Here is a 20,033-nt window from a genome sequence, read left to right as displayed (position 1 = left end):
AATCCCTTACTCTGAGAGATGAGAGAGAGAGAGAGAGAGAGAGAGAGAGGGGGGGTCAAATAGGCCTAGGCTATGAAAATGTATGCCGATAAAAAAATAGGTTTTGTCTTGTACTGAAATATAAGCTTTTTACCATAATCTTACCCAAAAGAGGTCCATCTTGGCCAAAGAGGACTAGATTGTAACATTTCCTAAAATCATACTTAATGCCTTATGTCTAAGAACAGAATCTGCAACGAATGTATTAGTCACAAAGCTTGCACAGGATATTTTTCTACGAGCCGTGAGTGGATAATTCCTCTATCAATCTAGTTTAGTGACATCGGTTGTGTTACAGTCCCCGCCCAGCAGCTGCTGATGCTATTTGAGTGAGAGACGGCAGTTTCTTGTACATTAACCTAAAGTAGCAGGGGGTTTAGCGTCGTCAATGGGAAGCACACGCCACGGTGGAAAAGCGAATACTGTCTAGCTAACTTCCATTTACAACATGGGTTCCACGTCGATTCCGTGTTTGTGGATTACATTTTGCATTCATCTATGTTGTTTTATGGACACTGGAAAAGCACAGAATGCGAAAGAAGGTATGTAATAAAGTTTGATACCCTTTCATCATCCAGGCTACATCCCGAAAACTGATCGACAATGGCGCGAAGTGACATCCAAAGACAGCGCACATCCTGAAATTCTGTTGTTTGCGCACGAATTCCTGTATTTGTGAAATGTGTTAAATACATTTTTCAATTACATACAGTGTTGTTAGTCAGTGGATCGCAGTCTCTGTGCGCATCCACACAGCGTTTGTGGGACAAACGGTCCGTTGTAGGCTATTTTAGCAGGCTTTTACGCATGGCACCAAATCGACGGACGATGGTTACATTTTCGTTTACAAGGCTTAGAAAGTCTACATTTGGGAAGATTTTCATTCCACTCAGTGTCATATCATACATACATCATGACTAGGAATAAACTTCCAAGATCGTTGGATAGGCTAATTACTATCACATTAGACACCATAAATATGGTACACAGTAACCCTCCTTGTCATTACAGGAGTTCATGTTTGAAATACCTTAAGTAAATCTGTTTTTCTACAAACTGGCATGCACAGAGCGCGCAAGGAAAGTATATCTATATCACATACACAGAGCGATAGAAAGGACGATCACTATACACTGTTGATATAAATAAACTAAAGGATGTTATGTTCATCTTGCTAAATAAATAGGCTTATTAATAAATAAATACAATTGGAAGGATAGAAATAAGATTAAAATGTCACTAAGTTGTTGACCTTCACTTATAAGGTGATTATTGTGTTCGTAAACACACTGTATTGATTCTGAAATAGTCTACTGTAGTGTCCGTCTGAAGCTTGAAACAGGCTGTGTAAATTGTTAAAAAAAAAAAGCATATATGGCTATAATATATAGTCGTATGTCTGATCAATATATTTAACAGATATTTAGCCCTTTTATTAAACACACTCTCTCAGGTCCCTGCGTTCTAGGGAGATAAATCGGCAGTGCGCTCTCGGGCTGTATTCAGTGAATGGTTCGGCCGTGACTACCCACTAATAATCTATTGAATGCCTATACCCAATATATTTAAGTGACACTTTTACACCAAATTCATGTCGCCTTTGGTAGACTACATCTGAACTGTTTTGGGATCATTTTCCTGTTGTTAGTGCGCCTGTCGCCCGGGCACAGCAAGGACTCATGCATTGCTTTTTAATGTCCGAGATTTACGTACAGAGGCAGGTGTTCTCGTCTAACCTTATTGCACCAGCATGCATGCATTCTAAAAAGACACACCGATAGGTTTGAATAATTGTGCTATTTTACCTCATGTTTATGTGGTTTGTAGGCTACATGGAACCCAAAGTTGTCACACACAACACTTACTTTTTAGATAAATGGAGATACAAGTTGTCCTCAGTCTTTATAGGAAGGAACATGTGTTTATCCAGTGTTTGGTGCTGCAATGTCTTGAATATATAGCAGTTTTCTCATGCAGTGTCATTTAGGTGAAAGGTATTGCCATCAATGCCCATCTGCTCAGCCTGTAATTGTTCATTTTAATAGCTGGCTGCAGAAAATGGGTCATATGTCTACTCATCTACCCGCAAAGTAGACTTTTATAGATTATTAGTCATATTCAGCGAACAGACAGTGGCACATTCAGAGATTTAATCGCCTGCTCTACCATTTTATTTCCTGTCGCTAGTGATTCTGTTGGATTCCAAGGCGCAGCTGACAGAGCTGGAGTGGATATCCTATCCTCCTAGTGGGGTAAGTGGGACAGACACTAACTAGCCTACACTCTTCTGAGAACGTCAACATATAATACTCGAATCAACACTATTATTTCCACCGTTATCATGCTCCATATGGAAGTCCTTTCCACCACAAAAAATAAATACATCTGACTACGAGTTTTGAGATAGTAGGTCATTATTATGAGATAGTATGTTATTATTATGTCATAGTAAGTCGTTATTATGAGATAGTAAGTCATTATTATGATATGCATTTAGGCGATCTGTATCACATGAATCCAATGTGCACTTTGCATCAGGCCGTCCGCAACTTTCAAGGATAACCTTTTGTATATCCTATAGTCAATCACAGGTTGTGTGTGTGTGTGTGTGTGTGAGTGAGAGAGAGTTTGTGGTGATATTGTTCGATATTAATGTATTAAAACGTTTTTTTGATGTGAGTTGGTGCCTCCATTAAAAAGTAAATCTGGGATTGGTACATCAATTTTTTGACTTTTAAATGATTAATATACTGTATAGCCATTGATTATTGAGGAATATAACTTAGAAATGCATGAGCAACAGTCTTACCCCATCAGAACCCCAAATACACGCGTGTTTTACTCCATTGTTTGTAAACAATATAATTGTAAACAAAAACGGTATAGCTTCAAAACATGGTTAAAATTGTCATTTTGATCTCATGAATGGTCAATCCTTGCTTCCATATGTGAGAGTCCTTGCGTCTATGTATTTGAGAGTGGTTACATTTCTCCTGCTCCATTCCTCAGCTGTTTACCAAATAAAGTGACGGGGAGTGGGCTTTGTTTTTGTTTGAATCCCAGATTTCCCCTTTAGAATTGGTCGACCTGCAGGACTATTCAATGACCATGATCCAGACTTACTATCTCATAATTATGACTTACATATCTCAGAATTATGACTTATATATCTCATAATAATGACTTACTATGTAATAGTTACATACTATCTCATAACTTGTAGTCTTGTTCTTTTGTTCTTTATTGGTGGCGGTAGGCCTACTAACGAGGAAAATCTAGGGCTAATTGGAATGGGAAATTTCAACACGTTCCAGTATAATTATATCTGGCTGACTCATTACCATGCATATGTGCCTCTCGGTAATTGTCAGCCGCACTATCCGGAGGCAAGCTTTTAAAAATTGCCACAGTGTCGGACTGAATTCTACAAAGGCAATTTGGGTGGGATATTTGTTAATGTTAATTGATGTCAATAGTAGTAGTCCTGAAAATCTATTGGATGGGTGGCATTTAAATGAAGAGATATTAATTTAGTTTTTGATGTAGCCTAGGCCTCTAGTCAACTTTCCATAATAGCCGGTCTCTAAATGTTTTTACATTTTAATAAATAAAAACATTTAAAAAAGAAATACAAAATTAAGTAATGTGATTGGAAAGTCATGAATGGAAATAATCTTAATTGATCCATCATTTGTTTTTATGCTTATCAGGTTTACTTACAGTACCTTCAGAATGTATTCACACCTCTTGACTTTTTCCAAATATTGTTGTCTTACAGCCTGAATTTAAAATGTATTAAATTGAGATTTTTTGTCACTGGCCTACACACAATACCTCATAATGTCAAAGTGGTGTTTTTAGACATTTTTACAAATGAATTACAAATGGAAAGCTGAAATGTCTTCAGTCAATAAGTATTTAACCCCTTTGTTATGGCAAGCCTAAATACGTTCAGGAGTAAAAATGTTGCTTAACAAGTCACATAATAAGTTGCTTGGACTAATAAAAGTGTTTAACATGATTTTTGAATGACTACCTCATCTCTGTACCCAAGGCATACAATTATCTGTAAGGTCCCTCAGTCGAGCATATTGAATATCCCTTTGAGCTTGGTGAAGTTATTAATTACACTTTGGATGGTGTATCAATACACCCAGTCACTACAAAGATACAGGCGCCCTTCCTAACTCAGTTGCCGGAGAGGAAGGAAACCACTCAGGGATTTCACCATGAGGCCAATTAAAACAGTTACAGAGTTTAATGGCTGTGATAGGAGAAAACTGAGGATGGATCAACAACATTGTAGTTACTCCACAATACTAACCTAAATGACAGAGTGAAAAGAAGGAAACCTTTTTGCAATAAGGCAAATCCAACACAACACATCACTGAGTACCACTCTTCATATTTTCAAGCATGTGGTGGCTGCATCATGTTATGGGTATGCTTGTCATCGGCAAGGACTAGTGAGTTTTCTTCAGGATATAAATAAATGGTATAGAGCTAAGCACAGGCAAATTCCTAGAGGAAATCCTGGTTCAGTCTGCTTTCCAACAGACATTGGGAGTATATTCACCTTTCAGCAGGACAATAACCTAAAACCCAAGGCCAAATATACACTGGAGTTGCTTACCAAGACGACATTGAATCTTCCTGTGTGGCCTAGTTACAGTTTTGACTTAAATCAGCTTGAAAATATAAGACAAGACTTGCAAATGGCTGTCTAGCAGTGATCAACAACCAACTTGACAGAGCTTGAAGAATTTTAAAATACTATTGTACAATCCAGGTGTGGAAAGCTCTTAGAGACTTACCCAGAAAGAGTCACAGCTGTAATCGCTGCCAAAGGTGATTCTAACATGTATTGACTGTAAAAAAATTTGTATTTATTTTGTAACACAACAAAATCTGGAATATATTAAGGGGTATGAATACTTTCTGAAGGCACTTTTCTCTGTTAGTTTCTGTAAGTATTTTATAATATTTATTTGGGACTGATTTCAGAATAACAGTGATGAGTTTATGGATTATGTATATTAGTTGCAAACTCATTTCCAAATAGTTTAAAAGCAAAATGGATGACACATTTTTCAGAAAGTACTCCAATAATGGAGGTATTTTCTTTCCCTATGTGCTTGGGATTTACTTGTGCTGCACCACCTTTATGCACCTTTATTATTCATTTGTTTCACCTTTTACACTCCTTTATTACTATGTATTACATACAAAGACACTGTATTGAAACAATACTACAGTAGGGCATAAAAACCGTCCGTCATTTACATCGTTGTGTTTTGATTTCATTGCAAAAGTATATCGCTGATGAGAGCCAATCAATATAAATTTACCAAACTTGTGCTCTGTTCTTTTGTAGTGGGAAGAGATCAGCGGGTTGGATGAAAACTACACCCCCATTCGCACATACCAGGTTTGTCAGGTCATGGAGCCCAATCAGAATAACTGGCTTCGGACTAACTGGATAGAAAAGGGTGATGCCCAAAGGATTTTTGTGGAACTGAAGTTCACCTTGAGGGATTGTAACAGTCTACCCGGTGTGGTGGGCACGTGCAAGGAGACATTCAACTTGTATTATCAGGAAACCGATTCGGAAGTCGGCAGGAATATACGAGAGAACCAGTACGTAAAAATTGACACAATCGCAGCAGACGAGAGCTTCACCCAGGGGGACCTGGGAGAGAGGAAGATGAAGCTGAATACAGAAGTGCGCATCATTGGGCCGCTGTCCAGACGAGGGTTTTACCTGGCCTTCCAGGATGTAGGGGCATGCATCGCTCTGGTCTCTGTCAAAGTTTATTACAAGAAGTGCTGGTCCATCATTGAGAACCTGGCCACTTTCCCAGACACAGTGACGGGTTCAGAGTTCTCCTCTCTGGTCGAGGTCGAGGGCATGTGTGTCAGTGACGCCGAGGAGGAGGCCGACAACTCTCCCAAGATGCACTGCAGCGCAGAGGGGGAATGGCTGGTGCCTATAGGGAAATGTATATGCAAAGCAGGATTTCATCAGAAGGGCGATGCATGTGAACGTGAGTACAGTTACAGTATATTAACCTCTCTGTAAATATTCTCCCTATACTCAGTTTTCATTATTGGCATAATTTTTCCATCCTCTGAAAAAACTGCAGTTTGCAATATTGAGAAACTCCAAACATTGTTTTAATTAGGGGAAATATTACATTTATTGGTAAGCAGAAAATGTGCCTCATTCAAATGTACATGTTTAGAATCGTTTTTTCCCTTTGATTCATTATCGCATAGGATCACCCATGCCATGCCTAAACATCAGAAAAAATCTGTTGAGCATTTTAGTTTTTAATTATGCAAAGCATGCAAATGACAATTTAGGCCACATTGAATAGTTGTGGTGGCAAATAAAATTAAAGCAGCTGATTTGAAGGCAATAATAATTATGGATAAAGTATGGAGGCCCAGAAATCCTCAGTGTAATAATTGGAATCCATGTTAATTGTTTGATTAGCGGGCTCTTAATTTATAGCCGTGGTTCTGTTGACACTGGGATTAAATGATAACTTGCACTTCAGTTTAGCTCAGTACTCCTTGGCAAGAGCACTTACCTGTATGGATGGCTGCTGGCCAAGGCAATCACTTGCAGAATACACAGGTCTGAAGGATGTCCATCCAATCTTTCAGTATCCCTCTGCCCAATCCAAACAACCCTGACAGAGAGGGAAACAAATAGCCGCCATACTGTGGCATTTAGGCCCCAGGATATTTATGAAGGGCCCTAACAGGAAACGCAATTACAGTCAAGCTTGGCTGTGTTGTTTGGTCCTAGCACCATGCCTCTGCAATTAGCATTAAAATGCTTTATGTCACTATAATTGCACAAAGGATTATTTTCAGTGGCCACCTGACTTGTAAGATAAAAATCACAGTGGATTAAAGGAGAACTACTTAGGTCACATAGTTTAAGTGCCCTGTCTTGTCAGCCAAGCTTTTCCCCCCCCTCACAACGTCCATCTAAGCAGCTTATGAGGGGTACTGACCAGTAATAATTAAAGGGAATGTGTCTCAGCACAAATTAGAATTCCAAGTAGGCTAGCCACATTCAGGCCACTACTGCCACACATGGTCCTTCACCAGTGAGTTAGGCATATACCCTCTACCCTGTGAAGTGTACTTAGGTGATATTATCAAAAAACTAAAATTGCCTCTTGAGTTATGTTCCCTCAAATGTGGTAGAGCTCGCTCAACACCCAGGAGTACTTTTTCTGGTGTTGTTTATGTTCTTTTGGTAAGTAGGTGTGCATTTCTGCCCCAGGGACGAAAGCTACAGTAAAAAGCAATTTGGGCCATTTTCTGATTCACTTCCAAAGGAGCAAACAATGTAGCATATATTATAAAAGCTTTGTCTAAAAAGTGTCTGCTTATGTTTGCTCTTCTGCTTGTAAAGCATTGTGCACATGGCCTGTTAGAACTGAAATGTTGCCCATTCCAGGCAATTAACTGATCCAACAAAAATACTAACATTTTCCTTAACTTTATAAGAGATTTATTTCGATTGGGGCATGGTTGGCTATTGTATTAAGGGGTAGTTAATCTAAATAAAATGAACATCATACTGCAGCATCAGCAGCTTCGCAGAGATGTGGTCATTTTAAACAGCCCATTCAGGGGTTTCTTCTGGAGCAAATCAAAGGGGAAAATACAACAGTTTTCCATCGGTTGAACACCACTGCAATGGGGCCTAGAATGGAAGATGGTTTCGTCCTTTGTAACTGCGACTAGCTTATCCTGCAGGCCATTGCCCTACAATAGTACAGATAAAATACTTGTGTTGGATTTCACACAGTCTTTACCCAGGCCTCTCTTTTAGCTTCCTGATTGGGATACTGCGCCTTGCTATATAGATCATAGATACACATTCCCTCACACATTCCCTCACTGTCCCATTTTCAATATCTACAGTATTCCCCAACTATAAAATGGCCGTCTGTGAAATATCGAGCAGAAGGTTGAAGGAGGAGCAAGTGAGTTGAGCTGTCAGTCATGTCATTCGAGGACTAGCAGCCCCCCTCTGTGGATGCAGCGGCCTCCTCCAAAACGTGTTGTGATCCACTCATTCATCACCGTCACTGGAGAAGCACAGCATGTCTTTCACTCCTCTCCCTCCCCGTCTTTGTCTCTTTTTAACTCTTTGTGTGGCAATCTGCAGTACTATAAATACCTGTCTTTCTCTCTCTCCCAGTGTTAGGAGATTCAGTGTTATGGGTTTTGAAAAAGGCCCATTTGAAGTGTCCTGCAGCGTGCGCAGGGTTTATTTGCATAGAAGTGTGTGGTGTTAAAATAGTGGCCATTCATTTTCAGGTTCTGTTCAGCAGTGGCCCACTCACTGAAATGGAGCCACTGAGTCGTTTTGAGAAAGAGAGGGCCCTTGTGTTTTGCCTGAGTTATTCTCGAACCCTAGGAATGTATGTTGTCCAATTTTAACACATCACATAATTGTTCCTAAGCAACCAACTCCTGAGAGCTGAATAACTATTGACCTGTTTGTTGTCCAATTTTAACACATCACATAATTATGTTGTTAAAGGACAATTCCACCACTTTATAACCAGTTATTATGCTGTTAGTATAAATGCACATCTGTAAGATTTTATATACATTTTTTATCATTTTTGTTAGTCATATTGCACAATTCCTTGTTTTTGTAATTTTTGAAGCATCTGCATTGCCCTCATCTACAGTATACTACAATTCCCAGAGTGCAATTCACCTCCCAAGATGCAATGCTCCGCCCAGTCTGCAGTTCATTTAGCTGGCTAGCAAGCCCAGACTAAGCTTATGTCATAAATCAAGAGTCCATTTCACAATACTTTTGGGTTGTAAATATATAATAATGTTTGCATGAATATCATGCTGAATATATGTTCACGTCATTGTCACCAATCAATTGCATTACACATTGCATTACACTCCCGAGTGGCGCAGTGGTCTAAGGCACTGCATCGCAGTGCTAGCTGTGCCACTAGAGATCCTGGTTCGTATCCAGGCTCTGTCGTAGCCGGCCGCGACCGGGAGACCCATGGGGCCCAGGGTAGGGGAGGGAATGGCCGGCAGGGATGTAGCTCAGTTGGTAGAGCATGGCGTTTGCAACGCCAGGGTTGTGGGTTCGATTCAAACGGGGGGCCAGTATGAAAAATAAAAAAATTATGTATGCACTCACTAACTGTAAGTCGCTCTGGATAAGAGCATCTGCTAAAATGACAAAAAATAATAATAATATAAATATATAATAATTAGAATTTAGATGCTAATGATTGCTAACGAATGCTAACCCTAAGTTACTGTATCTGATAGTTAGCTAGCCCGACTGATACATCAGAAACAATAGTGTTTGCAACAATTACAGCCAAGTTTAATCTTAAACAACAGTCAAAAAACATGCAGGCCTGTTAAAACACAACATGTATTATGACACATCACTACGGAATCCCAGTCTCATGCTTGAAGCCTGTATCTTTGGTGCTAATATTAGTAATGCTAATATTAGCAATGCTGCATCTGAAATAAAGTGTAAAAAAAGAAGAAGCCAAATACAGCCTTAAGGACTGTCCAAGCAACCATCCAACAACACTGAAGGCCTATTGGAACTAATAAAAAAAGTTTACACTACGAAAATATGTTACTTGCAATTAGTGGTCCTTGGGACTTCCCTACCCCGTTGAAGTTGACATTTAAAATGGTTAAGTTTAGGGTTAGGTAAGGGTTAAGGTTAAGGTTAGGGTAAGGGTAGGGGTTATGTTTAGGGTTCAGGGTAGGGGCGTCCCAAGGATCCCGGATAGCACTAACCATGAAAATACATGGCCGTGCAACTTCATCTGTGATGGTGGGAGTGGAATGGAATCATGGGACTTTGAGCCTTGAGCAACAGAAGAATATTTGAGTAAACTGGCTATAAATATCATTAGGATTTTGAGTGTCTATTTAAAATATTTCCAGATGTTATTAGACAAAGACAACCAGCGCAACATATAGCAGGGAGTTCCAATATGATAGAAAAAACTACAGATGGTTTTATAGATCGCTGAAAATGACTGTCCATAATTAATTGTATTCGTCATCTCAGGGATCCTGCTCATCACTAAACAGTCAATAAACATTAAATCATAAAATTACACTAAAACTGTGTAGGACATTACTAAATACTTCATAATAACATCCCAAATGTTAAAAGTGTCGGAGTTGCCCTTTAAGTAACCTATCCTGACAACGGATTAACTATTGACCTGCTCAACTATTTCTCTAGTGTGAAAGGCCTAGTACCTCAAGTAAACATATAAAACACGACCTTATCCCAGCGCTATCGCTACATACTAACAAGATAATTAATGAAAGGATATAGCATCCTGCATACACTGACACCATCCATCTTGGGGTGTCAGGAAGTCGGACAGGAGTTAGTCTAGGGCTGATTGATGGGCCGAGGCCCCTGAGGGAAGGACCTAGCTGTGTTGGGGTTGACCACAGAAGCCCAAGGTGTGTTTGTGTGGAGGGGAGAAAGGCACCGGGCAGCAGGCTGCCGAGCAGCCCCAGCCCAGCTCCAAGCCCAGGCAACTACTTAGCATTTCAAATGAAGCCAGGAGTCAGTGGACCTCATGCATTTTGACGCTCCTCCTGATTGATAAGGTGTGAATGTAATGCTCCAAATAGCTATCCTTTGCAACCGCTACCAAGCTTAATTATGCAAAAAGTGGTGCACACAGAATCACCAGGAGACGCAACTGGATTTAAATCACTCAAGATTGAAATAATTTGGTGATAGATGGTGGCTAGTCTTGTCACCGCCAGTGTCGGCTAGCTTCCTGTGAATAGCTGCATCCTTCCACAGCTTCAGGGTTGTTATTGTTTTTTTGTTTGACCTGGCAGGTAGCACAGTGATAGGCACAGATGGGCCATAGTATCTGTTGCTTTTAAACACAAACATGGTCAACAGCTTACATCAAATCTCAAAATTAATTTGTTTAGTTTTTGGGGGGGATTTATATAAATAGTATGTAGGCTTATAGATAGAAACAAACACTGTCACCTATTTACACCCCCCCATATGTATAGTTACTGTGTAATAGAGTATGTGCCTGTTTTGTACAAGGAGAACAAGTCACTGGGAAAATAATACTAGGCTTTCATGCTACAGAGCCCTTCTAAGCACATTTTTAAGTCCCCTCTCTGCCTGCTCTGGGTGTAAGTGGGGAAAAAAGTGTGAGCTTATGTAATAAGTTATTGATTTTCCTCTTAAAGGAAGATTGAAGTGCAGAGCCACCGGTCTACAGAGCTCCCAGAGGAGAGAGCCTCGCTGACAACAGACAGGCCCTCCCTGACACACGGCTAGGTGCTAAGACCCCGGGCCCAGTCACATATCACTTTCACCCACAGGGACAGCACCACTAAATGGCAAGACGTTGTCTTCTGACATCATGTTCGCCTGTCCGATGGCATCCCTCCCAAGAGTCAGCGGCTGAGCAATTACAAAAAAGACATCTGTGCCACAGTTTAGATAGCCAAAGAGAAGTAAAGCCCGCAATCTCAAGAGGTATGGAACTGGGGATCGATGGAAGTGTCTGAACCTGTTAGTGCAAGTGGAGATGAGGGCTGCTGAGGCACGGGGAAGGGGCTATTGTTGTGCGGGGAGAGGGGGCCAGAGAGGTGACTCTTTTGATGACCAAGGGTCAACCGCTGCGATCATCCATCTTCCGTCTTGGCAGTGTCCTGTCATCCAGGGCGCTCACGTTACTAAGCGCAAGAGGCAGGCCTCCATTGTCCAGCCCGTCCTTGTTTGCAGCCATGTGTAAATGAAGTTAATATTCCCTGACCTTATGCATAGCCAATGAGAGACCCCGGTGTCACATTGGAAATAACGCAATCTGACACAAAATAACAAAGGTCTCCATTTTAGGGTCAACAATGTCTACCCACATATCTCTCCTCGTTGTCTTTGTTTGCTTCAAAACAGAGAATGTTTACTATGATTCTGTCTATTCATGAAATTCAACTTGGGTCTCTAATTTGGCCTGACAGCTCTTATTTAGTGACACATCTATAGATGATTAATGTGTATCAGTTAGTTACTCTCCATTTTGAACTAGCATGACTCAAAAAGTGCTTACTAGAGGGATAATATGTTTGATTTTGCCCCATTTGATTAACAGTTATTCAGCTAAGGGGTTAAATAAATGTAATCTATTGGTGTCTTCTGGACACGTTGGTGTGTCCCGACAAGCTTTAAGTGGTTTATCTTTTACTATCCTCTGATTTACATTAATATATACATGAGTTAGTTCCAGCAGCTTATCAAGCGAGGTGAAAGAAAAACTTTTTACCAATGACCAGGCAGCGAACGAGCGGTAACGTATTGCCTGCAGGGAGACTTATACCGGATACTTTTAGGTGTGGATTTTATACCCTCATTTTACCCACTTTTATCTTTAGATATAATATCTGCAAGAATGACAAACAGTAGAAGCAAACATGAAAGATAATTGAGTTTTCTTTTCATTTGATATAGCCCTAACCCAATATGCATTATGGTAGTGTAAGACCTATAATCATGTGAATCAATGCATATCGGCTATTCTATTTTTGCGTATGACTTTGAAACAAATATTTACCAAACCAAAATGAAATGGAAATGAGTGAGACCAGTAAAACTTTTTTGTTTGGAAAATGAGGCATTTGTATTTAATTTGACATGTGGACGTTCCCGCAGAATGTCAGGCCTGGCAGCTGTGCAGCTAGGAGAATTTATATCCAGGGAAAAGTTGTATTTTTATTATTTTATTTCTCATTCGGATGTGGTAGTGTATATTTAAAAGGGAGAGACATTGGATCCAACATTAAAATGAAGACCCCTGTTAACTCTCCAAATTCACAATTCAATAGCTCTCCAAATTCACAATTTAAACCGTTTTGTGCTCTATACATTTCTCAGAGGAAGGAACTATGCTACAGTATACTAATGATAAGCAGAAGAAACTGCCCTTTTCTCATAACAAGGGGTTACAAAGAGCAAAAGCACTGCACAGAGGAATACAAGCTACTTTGTGAGGCAGGCAATGAGTGGGTTTCTGTGCTAGGTTATTACCAAATAAAATATTTAAACAAATTCATTGGATAAAAAAATTATAAAACAGATAATGTTCACTTGACTCAAGCCGTCTGTTTTTCCCCACTCCAAATAATTGTATCTAATCACGTAAGCAAAGCAGCACAGTGGTACTGTTTATTCAGATGCAAAAAAGCAAGCTTGTTCTAATTATCATGATTATAATCCATAAACTCGTGATTAGCATTTGTTTGAACTGGAGCGGCCACGGACAGGAACTGGGTTTAGATTTGGTGTGGTTGGTTGTCAGGACTGGAACTGGGTTTAGATTTGGTGTGGTTGGTTGTCAGGACTGGAACTGGGTTTAGATTTGGTGTGGTTGGTTGTCAGGACTGGAACTGGGATTATATTTGGTGTGGTTGGTTGTCAGGACTGGAACTGGGTTTATATTTGGTGTGGTTGGTTGTCAGGACTGGAACTGGGTTTATATTTGGTGTGGTTGGTTGTCAAATCTTGATCGATGGTTCTCTTGGCCTCCTGGGGGGATCTGGCTGTCTCTCTGGAGCAGCGTGCACGGCTGCACGGCCATCTGAGGGCAAACGGACACCTTTGTGTCACTTGAGGCCACGGGGGCTGGACCGCGGTGGGGAAACTAGCGGCTGGTTTGACATTGTCCCTGTGTTTCAGTCCTTTCTGTCACAGTAGTGGGACCATGGGGATTGGAGTGGGGTGGGTGGAGTAGAAGGGAGTGGGGAAAGTGGGGGGCATTGGCACAATCTGGATATAATGCTTAGTTGCTGACTGTGGACATTTTGAGTGCTGATTCGTTGTGGCTGCAGGGGGCTTTGGGTCTGGGTAAACCTTTGGCCCTCTGCTTTTATCTCCAGAGCAGCACAATCTCTTCTCCTTTCCTTAGAAGTTTTTTAGCAGAGGTCCTCTCAGAGCTGACCACATCCTCCATTAAAAGGTAGCCGCACAGCCTAGCTGCCATTAAGACTTTTCTCTCCTATTGCTACGCGAGTTAAATTAACTAAATAAAAGACGATTAGGCAGGGACATTTTCCATGTCACTGGAAAGTATTTTGGAAAGCCTTTTCCCTGCATGATGAATTAAAGAAGTGAAGACCTCTCTATCTGGAAGAGGCTGTACTTTTGTACGGACACAAGGTTCAGTTTCTGCTCAGGCGGGACCAGAGCTATACATTCTGTATTATAATTGATTTAATGTGATAACATCCTGCATTTTCCATCTGCAGATCCATGCAGTAAATCAATACGAAAGCTGAGGGAGGAAACAGGTGCTGGAGTTTATTGTTGCTTATTTGTATTTCTGACAACATGCAGCAGCACAGGCTGTAATGCATTAGGACCAGATGTCTTTTGAAACGTTTGGGAACTAATTATGAATTGGTTTTAACTAAATTATGTTATGTTTTCTTCACACCTATCATGTGAATTTTGTAACTGCTGCAACATTTACCAAAACTACGGTACATATTGATTATTGAATCGGATGTACTGGCATGATTATCACCACACCCGATACAATCTGTTCTCTTATAAGCCTTATTTTTTAACATAGATGTCTTGGCTTTAGGTTTAACACATGAAAAATGACAAGTGAGGCTAAAGATACTTCCTTTGGTACTATGGACGACAAAGTGGAGCCAATACAAATCGGACTGTCAGAAATATAATGTATTCAGCAGTAATTAGATTGCCATGCTATTTTACTTAAAGGTCCAATGCAATCGTTTTTATCTCAATATCAAATCATTTCTGGGTAACAATTAAATACCTTGCATTAATTGATTTAAATTAAAAGCGTCAAAAATAAACAAAAATGGCTTCTTAGCAAAGAGCAATTTCTCAAGCAAGAATTTTGCTAAGACTGTCTGGGAGTGGTCTGAGTGGGGAGGGAAAAACTGAAAATTAGCTGTTATTGGCAGAGAGGTTTGGAACTCTCTTTCTTATTGGTCTATTAACTAATTCACTGTGTGGTGATGTCACCATGGAAGGCCCAAACTCCCTCCCACCAAAACAGGTGGAAATTTCAGGCGGTCTTTTCAAACAGCTCTTACACTAAAAGTGCATTATCATAATTTTCACAATTTCACAGTATTATTCCATAGTGTGGAAATATATATAAAACCCAGGAAAATCAGGTTTTTGACTGCACTGGGCCTAAATCAGGGGCATAAATCATTTAAATCAGTTCCATTCTGCTGTGAAATCGAAACCATATTTCCCAGTTTCATTCCCAATTATGTGTATATATCTAATTCTAAAATCTAAATACTTTAAGACTTAAGTTATATGGAACACTTCCTCAGGGATTGTGCCCTCCAACACAGTGTAGGGGAATGCTAATCTTCTCTTTGTTTCTCATGGTAAAGCTACTTATCTCCCCCTAAGCACAGTTAGCACCGATGAATGGAGCAGTTGTCTGGATGTGCCGAGCCAGACACAGCCAATCCAGCTGTGCGTGGTGGGCCTATGTGGGAAGAATTAGCGACAATATTATAGTTTTTAGGTTTGTTAACCGTTTAATCTGGTCCTTTCTAGCTAAGACTCTTAATCTGAACTTTTTTTTTGTTTTTCGCTCACTGTAGCCTTGTTCCCTCTCTCCCTCCATCTCCATCCCCCCATCTAAAGCCCACAGGAGGTGGAGGTGTTTGAAAGTAGCTTGTTTGGAAGGGGTTAGACATTGAAACTAAATTTGCGTCCCCTGTGAAGAAGGTTCCAGCAGGGTGTCAGTTCTCTCTCCCTCCACTTCTGTGTGTGTTGTGCCACTGTTTCCAGGAGCTGGTTAGGCGCCTTTCAAAGGTGGAAGATTAACATGTCTCGGGGAAAAAGCCCAGTTGTTCAGCTTAGTTTCTATTTATTTTCTTTGTTTATAGATAAAAAAGGGAGATTTAATAGAAAAGTGCAGTAGGCTACCTCAATATTGTTTTCCTCACAGGTGAAAAAGTCTAAAAACACCTGTTGCTAGGCAGACGCAGTGAAACAAAAGGGCATTAGCATATAAAAGAGAGTGTAGCGTACATAACATGTCAGTAAACAGAGCTTGATGGATGTCCACACATACTATTTACTGAGGCAAGAACACAAGTTACATCTAATCAAAGCCACACAGTATAAAGCCTGTAGGCAACGTTAAGTAATGCATAAGAAATCAGCTTCTCCAGAGCTATTGACATCCAGCTACAACACAGTGTCACGGTCATAATTATATATTATGCCCTAGGAATACAACCCAAACATGGATCTAAAGCAATGATTCTGAAATAGAATGTCATGGCTCTGTGAACATTGAGAACCAGGGTGTTTTTTACAATTACTGGCAAAGAATGTCCCTGGTAATATTAACATTGAGTTAGCAGTATAATGGAGTTGATGAAACAGGGACTAGCAGAGAGAATAGGAGATAGATGTGTTTATGCTGTGTAACCAGACAAGAAAGCACGGAGGTCAGAACAAGCAAAACAAGGAAGGAGGGTAAGACTCCCGGAGGAAATGGATTAATAAAAACCAGCATAGACAAGCTTCCCATCTTTCGCGGGGCCTGTGTTTATAGTTGATATTTATAAGGACATTTCCCTATCGTAGTGGCGGCGGCGGCGATGGAGACTGTTTAAGGAAAGGCAATGGCGTTTTGAAATAAGAAAATAAACAGTTTCCTTTATCGCGTTTGACCCGCTCCACCTGGTATTCATCAGCTAGCAGAGCCTGGCCTGCCTGCCTGTTGGTCCTGTCGACTGCAGTTCTCTCCCTCGGCCTCCTTTATCACTCTAATGGGGTGCTATCTCTCCAAGCTGCTCTCTCTCTCTCTGGGTCTCTGCAGCCTCCGCTTGCCGGCCGACCGACTCTTGCATTCTTTCCACATCCGTCCTGACAGACACGCAGGCAGATCTAACACATAATCAAGCTACAGTGAGGGGAAAAAGTATTTGATCCCCTGCTGATTTTGTATGTTTGCCCACTGACAAAGGAATGATCGGTCTATAATTTTAATGGTAGGTTTATTTGAACAGTGAGAGACAGAATAACAACAAAAAAATCCAGAAAAACGCATGTTAAAAATGTAGATGGGAGGGTGGCCAGGGGGAGCCCCGGCTCTGACAGGGCACATCACAACAGGCCATGGAGACAGACTGGCCCACACCAGTCCATCTCATCGCACTGTGGGTCAGGAGAGCTGGAGCACAGCACTGAGCACAATACTCACCCCCCCCCCCTACTGCTAAGGGTGCCACCTGTCCCTCTGAAGACCTACCATAATACAATGAGACAGACGTGGTGAAACTCTATATTACTCCTAGCCTGTTAAGACCCTGAAGTCCCCTCTGTCCTCAGTACTTGATAAGGAGAACCTGATTAGATGTGAGGGTTAATAGGGAAGTGGAGAGGGTTGTTTATGTATTTCACCGACTCTCTAAAACAAAGGTAAAACCTTTGCTTTTCCATAATGGTAATTTATGAAATGCAAACTGTCAATTTAAGTGGATGATTAACCGCAGGAAAAACTGTTCAAGTGTCATTGCGTCGCGCCGGGACATTAGGAATAATTATCATCTGGTAAGGCCACAGGAAGCGATATGTCAGCCTGTCACAAAATGTCAACGCAGGAATCTCATCCATCCTCTTCCCTTTTTTCCGCCTCCGTGTCCTTTATCCAGATTGTCATTTAATCGCCAAACAGTGACAGCCGCTGTCTGGATGCAATTCAAAAATGTTAAGAAGCCGGGCTCGGAGGAAAAATAAATAAACCAGTATCTTGAAAAAATTTAGAATTTCATCTCTTAGTGTGTGTCTGTTCGAGATAACGGCTTCTTGTTTTATCCTCTCGTTGTCTCACACAATGTGGAGAGTGATTTAAACGTCCTCAGAAGAGATAGAGTGAGTCGGGGCATAGTCATTCCTAACTGAGGCCTTTTCTGTTCTATCAGTGCAGTGTATAAAAACGCTGACTGCAGACTGTTTTTCCCCCATCGCTGAATGAGAGCGTTTGACCACTGGAAGGAAAATTACAGATGCTAGCTCTGTTACTCCTCGCTAAGGAGCCGGGTGGAATGTCAGACTTGTATTTTCTTCCTCCCTCTCACTCTCTGCTCAACCTCAGCCCTGTTCTCTAAGGACCGGCTAATTTCGCAGTGTAGCGTAAATGAGGCTGGTGTTTTCTGTGTTTTCTCCCCCTCGACTGTGTCAACAAGCACAGCCTATTAGCCTTCATCTGAGTGGTGTTGAAGGGCGGTGTCACAAAAACAGACCTTTTTAAGTTGTCGCTATGTACTTCTTTCCTTCACATGCATGTAATTATACGTTTGTCTGTTGGATATGATCAATCTAGGGTGTGGTATGGATTATCTGGAGACGCGTACAGTGTTCTAATGTGTTTCAGTGTCAGTGTAACACTTTGTCAGTGAAGTTCTCAATTACTGTACGAGAGGCGAGCCAGGTTTGCCCTGATATTACAGACAAGCACTAGACTGGACCCAGGGTAAATATAAGGCAGAGTTTTTTTTTTTTTTCTCCGAATAAATATGTTGCTGCAAGGGAAAAACAAGGGGAAAATCACTCACTATCACCTGCTTTTATCTAATGCTTCAACATCTCTGTTAAAGAGTGTGTTTCCAGCTGATGATGCCAGGACCAGGAACTGGCCAAGAGCGTCTGTGCTGCTTGGACAGGAATGCAGGTTCTGGGATGGCTGTGTTTGCGCTTGTCACAGTGCACTGGAGAGGGAGAGCTAGGGCGAGCCCAGAAAATGGGTACCCATGTCACACAGCTGTTTGATTTGATGCCCTACTTTGCCGCCTCGTTGCTTCTGTAAACAGCCGGTCAGACACATTGATAAACACAGGGGCCATCACAAAAAGAAAACTGGAAATAAACCATGATTTTGCATGTGAACTTTAACATGGAGTACTGTTTACTTTTGAAAGCCCTGTTTTTCCAGTGGCTGAGATACCACTAATCTGGAGGCTCAGTCTGCGTGCCTGAGAGCCAGGCAGGCAGAGTGGAAGTAGCAGTAGGAGAGAGCTGGGCCTCCCCTCAACAGTGCTGGCCACCCAGCGGTGCACCACTATCCAAACCCAAAGGCAAACAGACACGCTGGCTTATCAGAGTGTTTAAACAGCCATGCGTGGTGGGAGAGGAGAAAGCAGCCTTTCAAATAGCACCGCTGACCAATCTTGAATCTGCTGCAAATGGACTGCTCTGCGTCATCGCAGACACAGGCTAAAATATGTGAATATTTACATAGTCTTATCAGAGAGTGGTATAGTGCATTATGTGTGGGTATCTGTGTAGGTACATTGTTTGCACTTAATGTCTAATATTATGGTAGATTGGTACATGTGAATGTGTGATTAATATGTTTTGGTAAGAAGCACACAGCTCCCATCACAAGGCACCTCTCTCACAGCTTTAAAACCCTGTTTTCAATTACTGGCGTTCTCAGGTAAAGAAGTATTAGAGATAAAATCATCTATTTTTCCCCTCTCCGAAAAAAGTTGGTGAGATAAATAGAGAGTGACAGGGCTTTCATGTTGCTGAAATTGGGATACCCTGTCCCTCGGTGTCCTCCTTGCGCTGTGGAGGTGTTAGAATGAGGAAACCCAGGTTCCTTTATCCTCTCTATTTTAGACCTGTCACAGAAGTACGGCCAAAGATTTTGAACCTCTGAAAAAAGAGTGTAACGGAGATCTGAAACGGGGGACCTCGGTATAAAAACCTTTGCCCATTTTCCCAGCGGCTCATGAAAAATGCATTTTTAGTATAATTTGATAGTTTGTATGCAGAGCTATTTACAGGCGTATAGATTCCTTGCAGATTGGAACAGAAATCATGTGGCCTAGATTTCGTTTTTTCGACAAGGCTTAGCGTTGGATTTTCAACTAACAGCGGGTCA

General features: G+C 41.1%; 1 protein-coding gene across 10 annotated transcripts in view; it reads left to right on the top strand.

Moving 5' to 3' along the window:
* The first annotated feature begins 415 nt into the window (after positions 1-415).
* LOC121549019 (ephrin type-A receptor 7) overlaps positions 416-20,033 on the top strand; it is a 99,813-nt gene continuing 80,195 nt past the window's right edge. For all 10 annotated transcript variants that reach the window (XM_041860799.2, XM_041860797.2, XM_041860789.2 and 7 more), the window contains exons 1-3: positions 416-581; positions 2,227-2,291; positions 5,414-6,083. In XM_041860799.2, the coding sequence (XP_041716733.2) occupies positions 488-581; positions 2,227-2,291; positions 5,414-6,083 (829 nt within the window). In that variant the 5' untranslated portion in view covers positions 416-487. The remainder of the gene's footprint in view (positions 582-2,226; positions 2,292-5,413; positions 6,084-20,033) is intronic.

This window comes from Coregonus clupeaformis, chromosome 33 (genome assembly GCF_020615455.1).
Source record: "Coregonus clupeaformis isolate EN_2021a chromosome 33, ASM2061545v1, whole genome shotgun sequence".
NCBI classification, from domain to species: Eukaryota; Metazoa; Chordata; class Actinopteri; order Salmoniformes; family Salmonidae; genus Coregonus; species Coregonus clupeaformis.
The sequence above is the reverse complement of the archived record's forward strand: the minus strand, read 5'-3'. Positions and strand labels throughout refer to the sequence as shown.